General features: G+C 40.0%; 1 protein-coding gene across 2 annotated transcripts in view; it reads left to right on the plus strand.

The window, feature by feature from the left end:
- GRM4 (glutamate metabotropic receptor 4) overlaps positions 1-22,815 on the plus strand; it is a 258,686-nt gene that overhangs the window by 183,795 nt on the left and 52,076 nt on the right. For both annotated transcript variants that reach the window (XM_089673587.1, XM_089673588.1), the window contains exons 4-6: positions 12,161-12,296; positions 17,688-17,842; positions 17,929-18,069. In XM_089673587.1, coding sequence (XP_089529713.1) covers positions 12,161-12,296; positions 17,688-17,842; positions 17,929-18,069 — 432 coding nt within the window. The remainder of the gene's footprint in view (positions 1-12,160; positions 12,297-17,687; positions 17,843-17,928; positions 18,070-22,815) is intronic.

Raw genomic sequence — 22,815 nt, forward strand, 5'->3', positions numbered from 1 at the left:
TTACCCTGACGCGCCCCACAATGCACTGCACCCTGACAATGCATTGTGATTGGTCAAAGCAATGCACCTGACCACAGCTCAAGTGTAATGCTTTGACCAATAACATCACATGATGATGTCACAAGGGGGTGGGTGACCCCGCCCCCTTGTGACATCATCACTGCATTTAAGAACTGTCATCCAGAGCACAACAGTCAGACGGAGCCAGCATTTTCTTTTTTTCAGGTTGGTGGTGGTGGCAGGCATCAAGATTGACATTGGATCTACTTCTGGGGACATTTTAAAAATGTTGTCCAATTTTTACTAAAGGAGTTATCAAAGACTGTCTACTGTCATTTTTTACAGTACGCTTTTTTTTTTTTGAATGAGTAGCAGTACCATGCACCCCATACTCATTCGCATGGGGGGGCTGGGATCTGGGGGCTACCTTGTTAAAGGGAGCTTCCAAATTCTGCCCGCAGACTCCCACAACCACAGGCCTTAGTTGTGGGGAAGAGGCCCTTGTCCCCATCAACATGGGAACAATTTGCTTTGGCGGGAAGCCCCCCTGCCCCAAAGCACTCCCCCCATGTTGAGGGTATGTGGCCTGGTATGGTTCAGGAGGGGGGCGCTCGCTTGTCTACCCCCTTTCCTTACCTGCCAGGATGCATGCTTGGATAAGGGTCTTGTATGGATTTTGGGGGCCCCCCACGTCATTTTTGGAAAACATTTTGGCATGTGGGTGCCCTTCAAAATCCATACCAGACCTGAAGGGCTTGTTATGGATGGGGGGACCCCATGCATTTAAAAAACAAAACTTAATTGCCGGGCAATGCCGGCAATTATTTTTGCATTCAGCTGTCAGCGGGGGAACCCTGCTGACATCTGAAACATTAAATAATGTTTTAAGTAGCTGTGCAGTATCTTACTGCATACTCAGATATGGTAAGATACCACTTATTGAATTGTACCCTCTGTTCAAAGTTCATGGTCAAACTTTCATTATGTTCAAATGTTCGAACCAAACAGGGGGGTGTTCAGCCCATCACTATTACAGATGTTGTACAAAACATATTTTTGATTCAACTGACAAATTAAAAAAAATATAAACAAAAGACTCTATTTAAACTTTATTTGTGCTGCCTTTGTTAATTCGTAATAAACCTGAACACTCTGTTTAGATTTCCGACAAGGTCTTGTGGTTCCCTTACCACTTTGAAGGTGACCCAAAACCAACTTTAAAGGTCTGCATGATGACAAATATTATTCACAAATTTATATACAGCATAGTGCAGAACCCCCCTGACCCTTAGAGGCATATTAGGGATCCCCAGAGATGGGGGGTGCAGAATTCACCCCAAAGGGGAAATTAAGACATTGGGTCACTTGACAAATACATTATATTTATTTGTTAGCAATTGATCAAAAGGATAGAGGGTTTCGGGCATCAGATACCTAGAGCACAGTCCTGCAAAGACTTCAATCTCCATTCCCAGCTTTACAGAATAAGAGCCTTTAGGCTAAGTCTGGTGTTTTTGTAATTTATCAGTACCAAGGCTGGTGAGTAGAGGGCTTTAACCATTATTTTGTAAATTACCAGTCCTTTGTGAGACTCCAGCTGCTCACAGCTATCCAGGACACCTCCTCTAGCAGTGACATTTTCCACTGGTTCCTCCATTCCAAGCAGGCCTGACCTGCTTGGAACTATTCCCTAGGTAGCACTTGGAACATGTAACTTTCCCTAGACAGCAGGTCTAGGAGGTTAGCAGCACTGACAGTAGTCCTTCCCATGTCTAAGCCTGGGTGAAAGATCTATCTGAAAGGTTACCACTAATATTTATGCCCTTACCCAGCATGCCCCAATGGTAATGCCTAACTAGTAACATAACTCTTAATGTTTAGATAGAAAAGGACATAAATATTCATACTCCAGCCCTATTGCCTCTCTCCTCCCTATTAACAGGGATACTCTTTGATAGCAGGCAGGAATGAACAATCAGGGAATGTGATCATCAAAAACCAAAGGAAGCAGCACCATCGATCAAATCAAAAGGAACTAGCTGGATACAGGAAGGCAGTACTAAATCTAAGTGACAATCCTACTAAAAGTGGTTCTTCACTCAGGAAGAAAACAAAAATGTCAGCAGCTACAAATCCTGTAGCTGATGACTTTTAATAAAAGGACACTTATCTGTCCATGGATCCAGCGCTGTCCTCACACAGGCTAGTTTTTCACTAGCCATAGGGATTCCACTGCTGGCATCCTTACTGTGGGCAGCCAGCTATGCTGCCACTGCGTGTAAACCATGCTGCGCTTTGTGCATGGTACCACAGTCTTCTGGGACCTGTGTCGGTTCCCAGAAGACTACGGGAAGGGAAAGGGGAGGAAAACTTCCTACTGGATCACCTAGGGTGATCTGAGTGGAAGTGGGAGCGGGTACCTGTCAAAACTAGAGGGGGGGGGGGAGGATTTAAAGTTGAATTTTCCCTTTTGGGTGAAGTTCCACTTTCATGCAGAGTCTACAATAGTTTGCTCTCCCTTTGAGGTTCCAAACAACTGAGCAACCACAACTTTTAACAAGCTGTTCTATAAATGACTACACCATAACTTGGTATTTTCTTTCTTTCCAATTATTCAATTGTCTCTTCAGTTTTGGAGTTATTTTTCAAAGGCTAAAAACACAGTTAGAATTCACGACTAATCTTGTTTGTAATTCTGTCCTGTCATTTTTGTTATTCATGTACAGCTACCAGATAGCACATCCAGAATGATGACATCACATTCTCATTTAGAGATGTCACCTTCCTGCTTGGAGTTTGCTTGGACAATACAGCAGAAGCAGCACACTAATAAGTCATTATCTCTGCTCATACTGCTCTATTTTCCTGTCAACACATGGTGATATTTGTGCATGCAGCAGACCCCGATATGCTACTAGTAATGTCCCTCCCATTCACAATCTCCTGTGCTGTGGATTACAGGAGATTGAAATCAAAACAGGTTTAAATACAAGGCTTATGCCAGTAACTTGAAATACATTTACAGTGCTGTAAGTATTTGCCCCTTCTTGATTTTTTTTTGTATATTTGATACACTTAAATAATTCAGATCATCAAACAAATGTTATTAATACACAAATATAACCCAAGTAAATACAAAATGCAGTTTTTAAATTATATTTTCATTTATTAAGGGAAAAAAAGATGTCCAAACATGCCTGGCCCTATGTGAAAGAGTAATTCTGCCCCCCTTAATAAATCATGAATGAACTGTGATTAACCACATTTTTTAGAAAGCTGAGTTAAATTTCACTTGCCACAACCAGGCCTAATTACTGAGAGACCTGATGAATCAAGATATCACTTAAATGAAGCTGACAAAGTGAAGCACGTTAAAAGATCTCAAAATGCAAAACATCATGCCACAATCTAAAGAAATTCAAGAACATTGGAGAAACAAAGTAATTGACATGTATCAGTAAGGAAAGGGTTACAAAGCCATTTCTAAGGCTTTGGGACTACAACGACCAATTATCTAAGATGCTTACTACAGGGTATGGAGACAATAGTCGGAGTGAGCAGGAGAGTAAGAGAAGTTACCCTATAAGTACTTCTGCCTCACGCAAACCCTGCCTCACATTGAAGTTCTAACTAGCAAGCTAAGTAGCAAACTGCCAGTAAAAAGAGTCCAAATCTCAGTATTATGTAGGTACTTATGGGGTCTTGTTGTTAGTTTTATAATGTAATCAGCAAAGGATGAGCTGGAAGCTTATGTTCACTATGATGTTTAGGTTTGCTTTAGGAACTCTAACTTGCATGCTGACTTTTTTTGTTTTGTTTTGTTTTTGTCTCAGTATAGATCTATGTTTGTTCCAAGGACTTGGGTGCACTGTTTCATTTTATAAATATATGGCAAAAAGGCTTAAGGTTGATAAATGTTATGCATTTGGGGGCTAAAAATATGCAGCAATTATGTAATCTAAGGGAAAGTCTGAGTGAGACAATGATGGAGAAGGATCTGGGTGTTCTTGTAGATTACAGATTTAGTAGAAGAATGCAATGCTGATCTACACCTTTTAAAGTGACAAAGATGCTTTCTTGTGTTAAAGTGTTATTAAACCCAGGACCCCGCATTCACTATATCTGATATACCTGAGAGCCAGAAGTCATGCTGAATGATAGGGAATCAAATACTTATTTCCCTCAAGAACATGCAAATCAGTGCATCGTTTCTTAGAAATGCGTTTCTTTTGAATTTTTTGTTGCTATTCTGTCTCTGTGTTAAAATACACCTACCATTCGAATTTTAAACTGATCATTTCTTTGTGAGTGGGCAAACATTCAAAATCAGCAGGGGATCAAATACTTATTTCCATCACTGTATACAGTTCAATTTTGGGCACTGGTTCACAAAAATAGGATTTTTGTATTCACTGTAAAATCCTTATCTCTGAGTTCCTTGAGGGACTCAGAAAATCTTAGACTGGTGGTTATGCTGTCACCTTCAGTAGAAATGGAAGGTACTGGTAAAACTTTAGCCATCAAAATAACCCACCAACAGCCATCATGCTTCAGTTTTGTAGCAAAGTATTACAGAAAAAATAAAACACAGAGAAAACACATCAATGAACTCCAAGTAATGGTTTACATAGTGATTGCAAAAATCCTGTTTTCTTCATTAGGGTTAAAGGAATTTTTAGATGAGTGGGACATTGAAAAGCAGTACAACTGAGGGATAGGCAACATAGCAACAAAGGCTAATAGATGGAAGAAAACAAAATAGCAAAAGACCCTACACCATCAGATGTGGCCTAAATATCTGCCTGCTACTTTCAGGAAGACTGATTTACATTTGTAAATAGATAGACCCTATAGATAGGCAAAACATTATCCAAAACCTTTGGTCTTATGGTTCCACCCTAAGGTTCCATAAGGATAAAAAAAGAAATAGGTCCATGCAGGTTAACGTATGTGAACTGGTTATGCCTATGTGATAATTATATTGCGTGGTCCAACATATATAAAAAAAAGTACACCATAAATATAAAAAACAAACTTTGTGTGTCTTCTTATCATGCACCACCCAAAAAATTGTATGCTTGTGTGCTTTTCCACCTCCGGATAAATTAGATGAACTCACCAGAGCTCCAGGCTGATAATATCATAAACCAGCTGTGAGCCCGTAAACTCTGGGAGTAGGAACCTGACACTAGAAATCACTTCTCCACTCAGGCACCCTTCTGAGGAACCTGCAGCCAGAACACTCTCCTTCACATGGGCAGCACAGTGGCTAAATGGTTAGCACTTCTGCCTGGCAGTACTAGGGTCGTTGGTTCAAATCCCAGCCATGGCAAGTCCTGCCTGGAGTTTGCATTTTCTCCCTGTGCCTGCGTGGGTTTCTTCCGAGTACTCCGGTTTCCTCCCACACTCCAAAGACATGCTGCTATGTTAACTGGATCCTGTCTAAATTGGCCCTAGTATATATATGTATGTATGAATGTAAGTTAGGGACCTTTAGATTGTACACCCCTTGAGGGTTAGGGACTGATGTGAATGTACAATATATATGTAAAGCGCTGCATAAATTGATGGCGCTATATAAGTACCTGAAATAAATAAAATAATAAATTCTCTCAACCCTTCTACTGAGCGTTCCCTATGTGTCTCATAAGGTTACATGAATCAGGAAAAAAAGAGGAAAAGCTCCCATCGCATAAAACCATATAAAATAAAAAACATTCAATTAAACTCACATTTCTGAGTGTCGCCACTGGCACAAGTATATAAGGTACTCCGGTTTCTGCTACCAGCCACAACCTATGATCCACCGTGCGTGGTAACATACATCCAGGCCCTGCCCTACGTGTTTCATCATTTGACGTCCTCCAGGGGCGAGAGGAGGAGTTGCAGTTAGTTTATTTCTTGTGTTTTACAGCATTTATTGTGTTGGGGGTGGGTTAGCGCTGTTTTTTATTTTATTCATGCACATTTTTTGGGACACTACCAAAAAAAGATTGCTGCTTCCCTGTTATAGCTAAAGACCCCCGTTGGTAATCTGTGGCAAAGTCCGATATTATTCTCCTTTTGTGAAGAAGAGACTTGTCATTGTCAACTTAAGGACAAGGTGCTTTGCCAGGGGAGTTCCCCCCCCCCTAGCCATGTTGAGGGCATATTACCTGATATAGTTCAGGGGGGTACACACTTGTTTCTGGCCATCAAGCTTGCATGCTCAGATAGGGGTTTGATGTGGATTCTGGAAAAAAACACTCTTTTTTTTTGTTTTTTTCATGGGTCTTCCTCTTAAAATCCATACAGAATTTGAGGGGGGCCCTACATCCTTTTTTTTTGGAATGAGGTTTCCCTTGAAATCCATACCCAACCTTCATCAAGGACAAAGGTCTGGTATGTATTTTTAGGGAGAACCCCACACATCTATGCCAAATCCTCATCTAGGGTAAGGGTTTGGTATAGGTCAGAGGTAGACAACCTGTGGCTCTCTAGCTGTTGTGGAACTACATTTCCCATGAGGCATTGCAACATTACAAAACTGACAGTTACAGCTATGACTTGCAGAGGCATGATGAAACTTGTAGTCCTGCAACAGCTGGAGAGCCGCAGGTTGCCTACCCCTGGTATAGGTGAAGGTAATCCCAGGCTATTTGTTTACAAACAGAATAAAGCAGCCATGACTATCATTTGCTGGCAGTTTAAATGGAATTTTATTGGTAAATGTCAAAGATTTCCAAGTTTAAAGGCAGGTGTGGGAAATTTAATATTTTTTATATTCCACTTTAGGTTTTATTAAAAAAGCTGCTCCCAACAGAAATGATCCACAGAGCAGTGCCTAGGTATGCAAGCTCTTTGTTTGATTTGGGAGGTCCATTTTTGTTTTACATTCTTGACAAGTTCACACCACATGCAGCCCAGAAATTTAGCATTTTTAATGTTTCACTTTCACTCCTCTCTGCCAAACATCATTTTTTAAACTTTTTTTGCAATGGCACATGTCCCCCAGAACAATGCTCGGCTTCCAATGTTCCTTGTTTGACAATCCCTAGCCTGGCAAATTACCATAACTGATTTTTAAGGTTCGGCTTCCATTGATTTTAGGATTTGGATTGACTTTTGGAACTTGGTGAATTCCCTGTGAAATGAACCCAGGAGCATTCAGCTCATCCTTGGTCATGATCATATTTAGTCAATGATGTCACCCAGCATCTTTTTTGTTACATTATGACAGTAGGGAATCTATCACTTAGCAGCAGTTCTGTGGGGAGTCAACACTGTTGGGCAGCGAGTCATTTGGTTGCAAGGAAACGATGGACAGTCAGAGATAAGGAACTGAAAGACCCTTTCATAGTGTTGGTGTGTTTGTTTTACTTTTTTTGGGGAGTTATATATGGAAACTAATGTACCCCATGCTCATTCCCCTCGGGGGTGGGGGGGTAGGGGAGGGCATATCTGGGGGACCCCCACAAACCCTCATATCCTTTTGGGGACAGATGTGCTAAAGAAGCTTTTGTCCTTCAGGCATGTGACAGTCTGGTTCAGGAAGGGGAGGGGGCACACACTTGCTGCCTTCCCTTTCCTGGCCAATGCCTGGAAAAAGGCCTGGCTGGAATTTTAAAGCGGCGCTCTACCCAAAAGGGGAAGTTCTGCTTTAAGCCTTTGTCCCCTGCTCCCCATTAAGGATTTGCATTTTTGGGGAGCCTGAGGAGAGGGGGTACCCGAATCTGACAGGTACCCACTCCCACTTCAGCTGTGATTGCCTAGGTGATCGGAAGCGGAATTTGTCCTCCCCCCTCCCTCCCTGTGGTCTTTTGGGACACATGACAGGTCCCATAAGACTACGGGGCCATTCACAAAGCGCAGCACTTCTCGCGCATGCTAAATATCTGAAAGGAGGATAGCTTGTGGACTACTTAGATCATACATTTGCAGTCAGTAAGTAATTGTATGATCAAATAAATCTGCTGACTCCTCATAGCCAATTTATGGGGCTATGTAAGGATTAGTAGAAGAGGGGGAGGAAGAGAAAGAGGTCACATTAGCAACACTTTTGACCCTTTGTTTTGAAGCAGTATGTTAGGTGTACAAAGAAGACATCTCTCAGTACTTCAGATAGATAAATACAGTGTTGTTTGCCCACTATTTTCTAGTTTTCATTGCATGATTTCTTGGACAGATATATTTTAGGCCTTATTAGCATTTTCAGTTTGTTTATCTGGAAATTCCCATGTAGTGAAAAAGTAATTTCATTGGCAAGTACGGTTTCTTTTCCCACAGGCTCTAAAAACAACATGCTGGTTAATTTTTATCAAGGGAATAATAAATGATATCTTTCTCTGAGCAGAGATTAATTTAAGAAACATCAACACTTTTATATAAGACAAACATACTGTATTTTTCCTAGCACTAATGAACCCAAACAGTGAATGAGTGTATGCAACTTAAAGGGGGTATAGAGTCTTTTCAACTCATTTTTAAACATATGGTTTACATAAGGCCACCAACTTGATGGAAAACGTTATCAATGTTTAGAAAAAAAAATGTTTAGAAAAATGTTTAGAAAAAAAACTGTTTTTCTGTATTGTTTGTAATTATACATGGGGTGAGCTGATTATTGTAGCCATACAGTATTCTCTACTATGTAGGTTGTACATTGCAGTTTGGAGTTCTTATTAACTGCTTCTCCTCACAAGGACATATTTACTAAAATACACTTTGCAAAGTGAATAGCCACTATTCCTTTAGCAAATAAAATCCACTGAGTCAACAGACTCACTAATGCAATACACTTTCTGTATTGCTGGATTGTAGCTAATCTACACATTAAGTAATAAAAATATAGAAGAGCAAACATGTAAAGATGTGAAAGTCATTGAATGATACGAGTCAGCGGAGCTTCATGTAATTCACTAAGCTAAGAGAAAATTCACTTTCTAAGTGAAATTAGTAAGTCAACCCCAGTGTGGGAAACATTTAAAATATTGTCTTGACATTGGTACAGCAATGGATGGGAACTCTTCAAATTGAGAAAAATTGTCTGGTAATAACTATTTAGGAAAGGTTTTTCCTCACTTTAGAGAGATCTTCTACTTTCTGTCATTCAAATGGCAAGTGCTATAGCCTCACCTGCTTGCTAAAATTCTGGAGGGACTGGGGAATGGGATGTGATATGACTTAATGCCAACTTTTGTGCAAAACTTGGGACCCCATTTGCAGTCTTGGCCAAGAATCTAAGGGGTGACCAGGAACACACAAATACTTCTTGGCATCACAAGGTGCTTTTATTTTCACATTGTTGTTGCTTTAGAAATGCTTTTGGCTCTTTTCCTTTAAACTACCATTTATGAAGCAAGCACATTGTCAGATTACGATAAGCCCCCCGCCCACAGACCTAACCAACCACAGGCCAGGGTTGTGGGGAAGAGGCCCTTGTCCCCATCAAGATAGGGACAAGGTGATTTGGGGGGGGGGGGAAACCCCCAGAGCACCCCCCCATATTGAGGGCATGTGACCAGGTATGGTTAAGGAAGGGGGGGTGCTCGCTCACCCCCCCCCCTTTCCTGACCTGCCGGGCTGCATGCTCGGACAAGGGTCTGGTATGGATTTTGGGGGGGGGCCATTTTTTTTTTTTAAATTGTAGCATGGGGGTTCACCTCAAAATCCATACCAGACCCAAAGGGCTTGGTATGGATGGAGGTGGGACCCCACGCCATTTTTTTAAATAATTTTTTTAATTGCCGGCAATCCTTTCTTTTACATTCAGCTGTCAATGGGGAACCCCGCTGACAGCTGAAACATTAACGCATGGTTTGCACTACTAAAATAGTGCATGACTTGATAAAATAAGTATATTTTAGTAGCATTTTTTGGTGAATTTAAATGGTTTTTTTTAAATGCTATGTGGTATCGTACTCAGATGCAGTTAGTTACTACTTAGTGAAATGTGTCCAGTGAGCATCTCACCGGGCCCCCTACTGACCCCGGGCCCTCGGGCAATGCACGAATGGTCAGTCCGCCCCTGGATGTGGCACGTGATAACCGCTGTGTCTGACCCCTGCCCTTCTCACCAACTCACAACAAAGGACTGGCCAATCTCACACTGCTCTATCATTTTCATAACAATGCTACTCTTAGTTGCACCCTACAAAAAGATTTTCTAGCTTGCCGGACCACTATCTGGGTGCCAGCAGCCTGAGAGTGATTCTCACTGAGTTAAGCTAATTAAGCAATTAACCCTTTAAATGCCTTTTACATAGCTACATAGTTAGTCTGGCTGAAAAAAGACAAAAGTCCATCCAGTTCAACCATTAAAAAAAAAAAGTTATAATCCTACACCCACAGTTGATCCAGAGGAAGGCAAACCCCCCCCCCCCCCAGCAAAACATGAACCAATTTGCTCCTGCAGGGGAAAAAAATTCCTTCCTGATCCCCCAAGAGGCAATCGGATATTCCCTGGATCAACCTTTTACCAAGGAGGAAACTCAGAATCTTAGCAATAACAACAATGATTTTAGAATAAATGTCTGCAACATGCACTGTCACCAGAGACAGGTGTGTTCAGAGATTTGTCATATACAGTAGCACTCTTCAAGAGACAGGGATTCTTTAGTTTGCATTAAAAGCCTTAGAGACAATTTCAACACTTTTCAAAATAGGGTTTAATAATGAAAAAGGTCAAACTGGTGCAAATAAAATATTTACAGAAATGGGGTATTACAGGTAACTAAAGACACAAGGCAACAAAGAAATAAAAAGGCATTGAAAATGAAGAATACTTAACAACATCCTGGTTTGAAGAGTCCCGTGGATAAACAAAAGATGGTACAGTGGCTCTCTCAAATCCAGTTAGGTGTTCCTTGGTTGATGGTAAAATGAGAGCTAGTAAAAAGGTCCTGACAATCCCATTTTTCTGTGGTATCAAAGGGGTGTTGACAGAGACCATCTGACCAATCATATGGCTTAAGGGGTGGGTGCTACGAGGTCACCACATTTATGACCAAGTCCCAGATGCAGTTTCTTACAGTTACAGATTATTTCTCTTAGGACGGGTGTGTAGGCCTAATCCACTCTGGTACATCCTAGCATAGGAGTGTTTGGGTTCAAAATACTACCCAATAACTGAGTGAGGTAAATATGTCTATATGTCTGTGCTGTCATCATTTTATGAATTATGGAATATGGTGAAGTTTTAGAGTCTTGCCTGACAACCAGTCCATCAGGGATGTGTATTCTCCTGACTTCCAGCTAAGGTATTTATGACCCAATGTCTAGTACCTTTCTGGTCATTGAAGCAGCTAGGTCAGACAGTCTATTGGGGGGTTAGATTTTGCTAGTCCTATTACCAGGCTGATAAGGGGTGTCTGCCTGCAACTAATATTTTGTGGATTGTATGAGCTGAAAGGAGGTGGGAGGGTGAGAAAGGAAAAGGTCACTGTAGCCATTTCTCTCTTCTGATAAAATGGCATGGAAGACTTGTGACCCAAACAAGATGGATGTTGCCTACAGCTTTCATGTGCCTAATGCGCACAACCATTACACCACATCCCTCATTTTTTCATCATAGAATAGTAAAACAAGTGTTTTATTGAGATTGAGAAGGTGCTGGGTTTCTCTGGTGCTCTTTGGGTATTAGGAATGTTGCAAAAGGAATACTGTTTTCAAGCTTATACTGTACATACAGCTATCTAACACCTGACATTTGCCTAGCAAAATGATTCCCACAGCATAAAACAAAAAGAATCCCATATCCATCCAATTTATTCTGGTTATACAGCTTCTTCAATTGGTGTATGTGCTACCTCCATTGTGACCCATGGGTAGCTTTCACATCTGGCTGAGTGTGGCTGGTTCTAAAGATTCAGTTCCCTGACTATTGGATCAAATGGCTCAAGCTATAAATGTGTGGGCATGGTTAAGTAGCTTTTAATTCCCTCATCGCTTGAACAGCTAGACACTAAGCTGTTTGAGAAAGGGAAATGTACTCTAATGAATGACAAACAGGAGCTTTTGAAAACAGAAATTATTTGTCTCAATGTTTTTAGGCTTTAGTTGCTGTAAGTCGTATGCTTTTTAAAAAGATTAAGTAATAAAAGTAATTTTATATGTACTGCAGTATGCTTTATCAGCCTGCAACATAGATAGTACAGATAACAGACTTGTGTTTTATCTACAGGAAGCTTGTGTGTAGCACAATCAGTTAAAATCCCACGAGAGCCAAAAGCGGGAGAATTTGATAAGATAATTCGGCGTCTACTGGAGACATCCAATGCTCGTGCTGTCATCATCTTTGCCAGTGAAGACGATATCAGGTGAAGGATTTTATATTGCTATTTTTAATACAGAAGTGGGATAAACAGAGGAATCTTGGTGTATTGGATACCACACAGGTTATGCAGTTATTGCTTCTGCTAATTAACAGCTGCCATTATGGAATTGGATCCATAAACATCAGACTGGCCTAAAGAGATTTTTTTTTCCTTATCATAGACTAATCTGCCTCTCCATCCATAGGCCTGCTTAACCTGACATTTTGCCTTCTGTTGTGACTAGCCTGCCCTTTTACTTTTTGTTATTTGCTGGACAAAATAGTGATAGGTAGGTAATTGTGCATTACAGCTAACACACTTGAGAGAAAAATTACACGCGCTCAGAAATTACTTGATGTTCAGTGCATGGGTTTTGGAAATATCTCTCCTTGTTTGCAAGTTGTACAATGCAGGTTCTGTCTAGCTAAGACAGGTTTATTCATTGGATTAATACTGATCGTTAAGAGCATGTGGAGGAAAAAGTAATCAGCCTTGAAAACATATAAAGCATTGCTTTTTTTTCTTTTACACTCCACCATATGCCTAATTCTTATCTATGTTTGTCATGGTTGCTTTCAAGATTTCAATAATGCAATTGTTAGTTTCTTAGTTTATTATCATTATTCATTTATGAAGTGGAAATACATTTCACAGTTCTTCATAATAAAAAGCAGTTGTATAAGTTTTTGTAAAATGTGAGCATGCAAAGGAATCAAGGGTACAAGCTTGTGATCAAAACTGAATAGGGAATAATTAAGACATAATAGCTGTGTTTTTCTGCATTAGATAAGCAAAGGCTGGTACAGATTCTTAAAAGCACAATAAGAATGTACTTTTTCTGTATTTCAGTGCTATTTTTATATCCTTTTACTGGAATGTACAGTTTTATATTTTACTAATAAAAGTATAACACAGATTTTGCCTGTTTTGGCGTTACTGCATTTGCTTCATCAATGATGCATATGTAGAAGAAACTAATCTTGCATGATTGAACAATGCTCCAACTATGTGTAACCAGGGTTTTTTTCAGCAGGAAAGTGGGGGACGCAGTTCTGGCACCTCCAGCACTGAATGTATGTAATAGCAAGGAGTTCTGGGGTGTGCTGAAGGGTCTATTTTTGCTGGGGAGGTCTTTTGTTGCTAGTGGGAGGTCAGCTGTTGCTGGGAGGGATCTAATGTTGAGTGTGAGGTCTATTGATGCTGGTTCTTGGGAGATCAGCCATTGCTGCTGGGGGGTCTATTATTGCTGGGGTGGAGCTATTATTGCTGAGCTGGTATTTTGTTGCAGGGGTATCATTGTTGCTGCAAGGGTCTATTGTTGTGGGGAGATCTATTTGTTGCTGTGGGTTCTATAGTTGTGGGGAGATCTATTGTTGCTGGATGTATATTGTTGTGGGGGTCTGTTGTTGCTGGTGGTATATTGTTGTGGGGGTTTATTGTTACTGGAGATCTATTGTTTGGGGGGATCTATTGTTGCTGGGAGGTGTATTGCTGCTGGCTGCAAGAGATCTATTTTACTGCTTTTTTTGTTATCATTAACAGATTCTATACAAACTACTTAGCACCACAAAATGATACTTTGTTCTGTATTCTCTAAAATTAGCAGTACTGGGAGGTGGGTAGGGGGTGGAACCAAGGGATGGTGCTCAGAGGTGGGTAGGATGCGAGGACAAGGGGTGATTCAGAAAACGGGAGTTCCTGCACCTGAGAAAAAAGCCCTGTGTGTAACTACAATATGCTATTGCATTTTACTTGTGTAGCTTCTGCAATAAGGAGTAATTTGCTTAATTTATTTAGTTATAGATTGGTATTCCTATCAGTTGGTTGCTAGTGAGTTTACTAACATAAATGAGGCGAATATTCAGGGTAAATCTAACCAAATAAGGAGACTGACAGTAAATAGGTGAATCTCTCAATAGCAAGAGATTAAAATGCTCTTGTAGCTCAGCCCAGTAGTTTTGGAAGAAAAGTTATGCTGTAAACATGGTGACAGTAGAATAAAGTAGGCACTGCCTTATTTTTAGGTATTTTTGAAGGATGGTCTTAGGTACTGTCACTTAGCCACTATGTGGCTAAGTGGTTAGCACTTCCGCCTGGCAGTACTAGGGTCGTCGGTTCAAATCCCAACCACAGCACCGCCTGCCTGGGGTTTGCATGTTCTCCCTGTGCCTGCGTGGGTTTCCCCCGGGTACTCTGGTTTCCTCCCACACTCCAAAGACATGCTGGAAGGTTAATTGGATCCTGTCTAAATTGTCCCTAGTATGTGTATGTATGAAGGCAAGTTAGGGACCTTAGATTGTACACCCCTTGAGGGTTAGGAACTGATGTGAATGTGCAATATATATGTAAAGCGCTGTGTAAATTGATGGCACTATATACAGTAAGTACGTGAAATAAAAAATAAATAAAAAATGTAACTCACCTTTGAACTAAACTTCAGATAATGACAAAAAATGATAAACATAATATTTACAAAAGTGTATATTTCTATAAAGTGGTAGTAAAGTTAAAGATGTAAAAATCTGCTGACAGTCAGGGTTTTGATAACAGAAGAGATCCTAGTGGTCTCATAAATGTCCCCTCTGCCTGTCAGTGGTAATGTCATCTAAGCTCTGCATATGTGGCTGAGACCACATTTATGGCCTGCTTTGCATGCTGTGACAATGTGACTCCCATGCTAATGTGCGGGAGTGATTTCACCATTCAAGCGGCTGAAGAAGAGGAACCTGGAAGGAAGCCTGGGCAAAGATGGAAGCTGCTGGGGACCAGGGAGAGCCATGACAGCACAGAGCTGGAGGGTTCCCTTTGCAGGTAAGTCTGTCATAATGTGCTAGTATGTGGTGCATACTAGTACATTATGACTTAAACCTGCCTGGGGACCATTTTTAAAATCTACGTAGGTGACTTTACTACCTCTTTATTTGATAAAGAAGAGTGCATGTGTGTGCAGAGGGCATCAGCATATAGCTAACTAAGTATGTTTTCAGGTTGATTCCATGTGTAGAAAATTATTAGCTGTTTATGATGTAAAGTGAACCTGTTCCCAGACCAGGTGCAGACTGACAATTTGGAAACTCGGGCAATGCCCGAGGGCCCGGGGTCAGTAGGGGGACCCATAAGATGCCCCTGGTAGCTTTTTTCATAGGCTTTTTTGAGTTTGGGCAAGGACACCGGGGCCCCATGATCCCCTATTACCCGTGGGCCCCATGAGTTGTCAGTCCGCCCCTGTCCCAGACTATACACATTAATGTGTTTACATAATCCAAAAAAAGGGTTAAAGCACTTTAAAACAAACCTTCATTCACCTCTGTAGCTCTAGGTATTGTGGAAAAATGAACCCTAACATTTCTTAGATGTTTACTTATTACTTTCTAATGGAACAGAATCTTGGCAGCCTGCCAGCCTTCTAATGTAAACACACCACAGGTGTTTCTAAGCTGTTAGTCCTAATTCACATGAGCATAAAAAGAAGCATTTGTTTCACACTAATATAACTTGCTTTGCAAAGCAAATGCCTGTTCTTTACATGAATAGAGAATTGCCTAATATGCACAGCATGTTCGTGTTGCTTTGCATTGATTTTTGCTAACTTGATCTTACCAGCAACAAGTTTTTTGGGGGGTTACAACTTGCCAAGCTTGTCAAACACTCCCATTAATTTCAATAGAAGCTCACAGCAAAGACATTTTGAATGATCCTAAGGCATTAAGCACACGTTTGCAGAGCACTACAGCAAGGCTTCTTTTCCTTGTTTTCATTGCTCCCCCTAGAAAACCCGAATGTTCAGAGGACTTTAGATATCACTTTGTAAGACTTCTAAAATGCATTAAAACTGCATCTGAAGGAAATTAATGTTATGGGTGTTCATAGGTGTATTTGTCCAAATGTTTGTCTGAATGTAGCCATTGATATCAACTGAAACATCATTTTAGAGTCTTTGTTGTGATGTTTGAGGATCTTTCAGAATGAATTACTGCACAGTACAGGAAGCTAGGAAGATTAGGGATGGCTTGTTTTAACCGCTTCCTGTCCGCCCTATAGCAAAAATACTGCTACAGGGTTGCACGGGTGCGCAAAATCACGTATATATACATGATTTTGCATTACTGTGTAAGGGGTGCATGCTCCCTACCTGTGCCGCTATTCGTGGCCTCTGCTGTCAATCACTGGGTCCCGGCCGGTGATTACTCGCCAGCACCCGGTGATCGCTGCGTATTACCGACGGGGGAGAGAACTGTATTGTTTATGTATTACGTCCCGTCAGCTCCTGCACACAACTTTGTATGGCTCTACATAGCAGAGCCATAAAAAGCAGTGTGCTTACAGTTGAAAGCACACACACAGCTTACTGTGAAACAGCACACAGTTAACCCTTTGATTTCCCCACATGTTAACCCTTTCCTGCCCAGTGCCATTAGTACAGTGTCAGTGCTTTTTGTTAGCACTTATCACTATATTGGTGTCACTGGGGATGTCAATGACACCAAGTCAGTTCCCCCCAGAGTCAGAATGCCCACCACAGTCCAGCAGTCCTGCTATAAGTCGCTAATTGCTGCCAATACTAGTAAATAAATAAAACAATTGCAGTATTTATACCCGTTATTTGTAAACGCTATAACTTTCACGTAAACCAATTAATTTATACGTATTGGGATTTTTATTTAGCATAAGCATGTAGCAGAATACATTTTGGCATAAATTTATAACGAAATTTGATTTTTTAAACTTTTTTCTTGGACATGTAGCAAAAAGTCAAAAATTGTTGGCATTTTTTTGTTTATAGCGCAAAAAATAAAAAATGCACAGGCATTTAAATACCACCGAAAGAAAGCTCTATATGTGGGAAAAAAATGGATGTAAATTTCATTTGGGTGCAGCATTGCATGACCGTACAATTGTCAGTTAAAGTAACGCAGCGCCGTAACGCAAAAAAATGGCCTGGTCAGGAAGGGGGGTAAATCCTGTGGAGGACAAGTGGTACAGATTTTTAAGAGAAGGTCCGCTTTAGCAATACAAACAGTGGACAAATTTAGATCCAGTAGTACATGTAATACATTGTTTTGTTCTTAGTCTAGTGTTGTATTATTTGGCTGCAACTCCATTTATTTGTATTTTGAATATATTTACAGTACATTTAACTAGCTGTATGTCACAGTGTATATATATATTACTCTATTACCAGTATGTTAGCTGTTTTCTTGGCTAATTATTATCCTTGCCAATTATAACCATCGGGAATTCTTTTGCAGAGGCATTGTTACTTGGAGTGATTTAATGTTAACTGACATATATTTGGCAGGCTGGAGTTAGTTTGAACAAATTACATTTAATATTTCTCGTCACTTTTATTGAATATGGTACCATATATTTTTTTTCTTGATTATTCTTTTACAGACGAGTGCTTGCAGCTGCAAAAAGAGCAAATCAGACAGGACACTTTATGTGGGTTGGCTCTGACAGTTGGGGTTCTAAGATCTCACCAGTTTTGCAACAAGAAGAAGTGGCAGAAGGAGCCGTCACGATACTGCCTAGACGGGCATCAGTCAGAGGTTTATTAACAATCTAGTATTTGCAGTCGATTTCCATCTCTCACTTACTATCAATGCACATATATATTTTGTTATTTTTTTTGTAGGGTTTGACAGATACTTTACAAGTCGGATGCTGGATAACAACAGAAGGAATGTCTGGTTCGCTGAATTTTGGGAAGACAATTTTCACTGCAGATTGAGTCGAAATGCATTGCGCAGGGGTGGTCATGGAAAGAAGTGCACAAGTAAGGACATGCCACATGTTATATTTTACGCTTGTATGACGTCTCCCCAGTAACAAAGAACCATATGAGTGCTGCTGTTCTGCTGTTCACTGTTAGTCATAGTGCCTATTTTAAAATACATCAGTATCACATGTTTATGCAGTTTTGTTAACTAGCAGTGAAAATATGACAACTATTCTCTTTTTTTGGTTTGGAACTGGTGTGCCCATACACAACAGAGTAAGGTTCTATTTTACAGTCTGCAACTGAAAGTCAGAGAAAATAGTTAAAGGGATTTTTTTTGTTGTTGTAAAATAACAAACATGTTTATAATTACCTTCTGTGTGCAGTGGTTTTGCACAGAGCAGCCTGGATCCTCTTCTTCTCGGGTTCCCCACAGGCTCTCCTGGCCCCTCCATTTTGTTGGGTGCCCCCACAGCAAGCAGCTTTCTATGGGGGCACCCACTGCTCCGTGTGTCCATTCACACACAGAGCTGCAGCTTGGCCCCACGCCCACTCTCTCCTCATTGGCTGACTGGCTGTGATTGACATCAGCGGGAGCCAATGGCTCATCCAATGGCTCCTGCTTGCTGTCTCATCCAATGAGGAGGCAGAGACTCGGGACAGCTGAGGTTTTTGTTCACATTGTTGGTTCGCAATGAGGCTCAGGTAAGTATTGAGGGGGCTGGGGGCACTGCTACGCACAGAAGGTTTTTTACCTTCATGCATAGAATGCATGAAAGTAAAAAGCCTTGGGTAAAAAAACCCTTTACACTTTAAATAGTGGGTGATTAGGACAGAGTCAGGAAGTTCATTTTTCTTTTTATTCACTATATAATTAAAAAGCTTGAGCACTGGATATCGATTAAAGTGGTATTAAACTCCAAAACAAAATGTATTTTATAGCAGCTTATTAATTCTTACATGTGATGGCTGCATTCGGTTTATTTTTAGGTTTTCTTTCCTCTATTTTCACCAGGTCAAGCCAGTAAATCTGTTATTTTTCAACTTCCTTCAAAAGACCAAATTGTTCAGCAAAAGTGACAGAAGGTTGTGGCAAACAATTTAACAATTGACAGGGGTGTGCACAATGGTCAAGTCCATTTAAATCTTCTAGTGTATCTAACACTATCTCTCCCCAGATTGACAATGTGGCTGTCCAAGGGTGGCTCCTTTCCTCCACTAAGCCACACTTATGTGTTACTGGTCAGATTGCCAGCTGTAAATAAAGGAAAAATACATAAAAAAGAAAATGAATGCAGCTGCATTTAAGAGTTGGTAAGCTGCAATATACAACCTTTTTGTTTTGGGCTTAATACAGCTTTAGGGATTTTTCTTAACCAATAAAAAGCATCATTGTTGAATACTCTCATTGTCCTATTTTCTTATTATGTCTAAATAAAAATTATTAATTATAATAAATGCATTCTCTTGTTTTCTCAAGAGAGCTATGGCTGCAGTACCTCTGTAAAAAAATCTGTTGAGCAGCAAATACTGCCCATGTTATGCCTTATGAGTTTTTTTGTATGAAAATAAAGAATCCGATTCCATATATAGAATTTTAGTGAGAATATAATGTATAATATAGTTTATAATATAAAGAGAGAATGGTTATTCCCATTTCTTGTTAGGAGTACAGGAGGATTCTTGCACATATTCAGCTATGCACCCATAGGGAGCATTCACTTATGTCCCCACTCTTCTGCTCTCTTTTACATTTCTGCTTTATGAGCTCTTTTTCTTAGAGTTACACTGCTTTTATTAATGTCTCTTTTTCTGACCTTCACCATCATCCTTAGTACTGCACCCCTCTCCTCCCCTAACTATCTTCTCATGCCTTTTTGGTATCCTATGATCTGTGGCCATTCTTCCCAGGCAATTTTTCACAGGTCTCCTTAATGACTCCCAATTCATCCTACTGCTCTTTTCCTGTTCTTATCTGTTAGTCAGCATCCATTCTCTTTTCATTGCACTATTACTGCTTTTCTGAGTCCACTCTGTTCCTTCTCCTCAGTGTTTTTTCAAGTGCCCCCCTTGTGTATACTCTGCACTTTCTGTCCTAAATTCTCAGTACTTTCAGTTCATCCCCTCTCTCATTGTTCTCCTTTTTCACCTTATGTATTAATGTGCTGGAGTTTCAGCTTGAACTTTCAATAAATGAGGCTTCTGCGAGCACAGCCACTAGATAAAGTTATCTGAAGTTATGTCGGTTCTATTGCACATTTCCTCTCCAACAACGACCTCTAAAGTAATCTGACTTATTAAGTTCTTAAAGAATGGTAGGTATGACATTTTTTTTTTAATTAGTTACATTTGTCCAGCATATACCATACCAGTAGGATTGTTCTCGAAGCTGGAAATCACTGTATTAGACAATACTAGTAGTAGCTTCTATATTCTGTGTTAAGCAGCTGTCCTGCTGCATTGCGGTACATATCGGTGTCTATTACAATGATTTCCAGCTTCAAGCCTTCCCCTTGTCTGATATATAAATAGTTACATTGGTCCAAGCTGTACTAATGTAACAATGTATTCCAAAAAAGAAAAAGACGTGATGTGTGGACTTTTAAGGTGCTCCAAAAGAGTAACACAACAACCATTAACAGTTAAAACAAGGGAGAATGTCTCCCAATTTTTACACTTTATTTGTACAAAATATTAATACAATGGAACATCCAGAATAAAATTACTTTACAGCAAATACCAGTATATCAAGATTAGATACAATATCACAGTATTGTTGGAGCATCAGCTCTTGACAGAGTATGAAATCAAGTTCAAGGCTGGCTATGATTCCTTAACATGTTTCGCAGGAAATTATACCTGCTTCTTCATGAAGATAATAAATGCTGCTGTAAGCATAACAAATCTAAAGAAAAACAAACACACATCAATATATACAGAACTTGTATATTGCAAAATTCCGAAATGTGATAGGACCTATTGCTTACAGAGAAGCTGTAACAAGATGGATGTGGCTCCAAAAGTGCTCATATGTGGTGAACATCAAAATTGGGCAGGGTGGGAAAGGCCCCAAAGATCCCCAGAACCCCAGGATATAGGTAGCCCCCATGTACAGATGCGGGGGGAAAATATAGGATAAATCTCAAAACCAAAAAGAAAAACCTAAAAAAATAGCCAAATCAAATTCAAAAGGATAAACTTACTGCATCAGGTATCAATAATAAGAAAACAAAACAATATACTCAAAAAATGTTTATTAATATTGGGATATACTGTACCTACCTAAGTATAATACAAAAGGGAAATGTCTCCACTGCTAATTAAAAGGGGAATAGAAAAGAAGGGCAAGATCCTAAAGCCATTAGTTGCTCATTCTGTATGGTAAATAGTCTACTCCTACTGCCTCTTCTTTTTCCTATCCTGATTGTTACTGCTCTTGCTACCTTTTCTCTCTCACCTTCTAGCCACAGTCTAGTCAGATCATTCATAATAAGGCACTGCTGACATTCTGCCATGTAATCCCAATTACAAAGACCCCTCTTCTCTGAACTTAATCACAGTCTTCCTTTGATCTTCAAAATCTCTCTTATTTGTTCTCTTTTTATACAATGTCACTGTCCCTGATCTTTGAACTGCTGTCCTCCATATTTACCCTCCCATTAGAAATGTCACACTATTCACCTTCCATTTATCTTCCTTCTTGCTTTCATACTCCATATCTTCACAGTCCTTTGTGCCCCAATCTTGATATGTTTTCTCTAACTCCTCCATCAGTTCTAACCCCCTATCATTAACTCTCACCCAAACCCCAGTTTACCTCTTGCTCCTATCCTCTGCACCCCTCAACTATCAGCCCACATCCTTTACTTCCATCATCCACCACTCCAAATACTGTGTTAAATACTTGATTTGAAACACCATACATGTAAAAAATAAGTGCACCGCATGCGAATTGTTGATTTCTTTATGAATATTTGACCAGGCAAACCTTAGATCTTCATTCAAACAGTGCCTACAGATAAATCTATATTTAGACAAATGAAACTTAAAAATTATATGGTGTACTTTTTGTTATAATCCATATAAATGAAAATGAAGATTTGTCACATAGCAAAAGTGAGTACACCCCAACGTTTACCATCACTTCAAAATTATGTAATTAGAATTGGGTGTTCCAGAATAAGTTCCAACATATAGAACTTTCTTAGGGAGTATTCAGGTAGAACCTGTCCTTTCAAAACTGCAGAGGGTTGATTTGCTAAAAGCAAATAGGCTGTTCACTTTCCAAGGGAACGTTTTATAGAGCTTAGTAAATAAGATGAAGCTTTGCTGACCTTCACCATTCAATCACATGCAAGCGAAAATTTTATTTTTTATTTTCCTTGCACAAAATAGGGTATTTTTTGCAAAGTGAAATTTTACCACATTTACCAAGCTCTGGGGAAAATTCCTTTTCAAAGAACAACTTTCTTTGCAATGTGAATAGCCTATTTTCCTTTGAGCTGCCCAGGTAACTAAGATCTGGTGTTCTGGTATCTGAAATTTGGAGCTGAACTGCAAATGGATATTTCAGCACAATAATAATCTTATGTGTAATTAAGCATCCATTAAGAAATGGGTCCAAAGGTAGAGCTAGAAGGGGGGTTGTGAATAGGCCCAATAAATTCCCTGATTTTAATCTCATTTAAATGTTGGGAGATTTGCAATGTGCAATTTATGCATCTTTCGACTGAAGGAATTTTTTGTGACGGAGTGGTTGGTCAAACATTTCACTGAGTTGATGGTGGGCAGTTATGCAAAATG

This window comes from Staurois parvus, unplaced genomic scaffold (assembly GCF_062004578.1).
Source record: "Staurois parvus isolate SC_StPar_1 unplaced genomic scaffold, SC_StPar_1.0 ptg000142l, whole genome shotgun sequence".
In the NCBI taxonomy this organism is placed as follows: Eukaryota; Metazoa; Chordata; class Amphibia; order Anura; family Ranidae; genus Staurois; species Staurois parvus.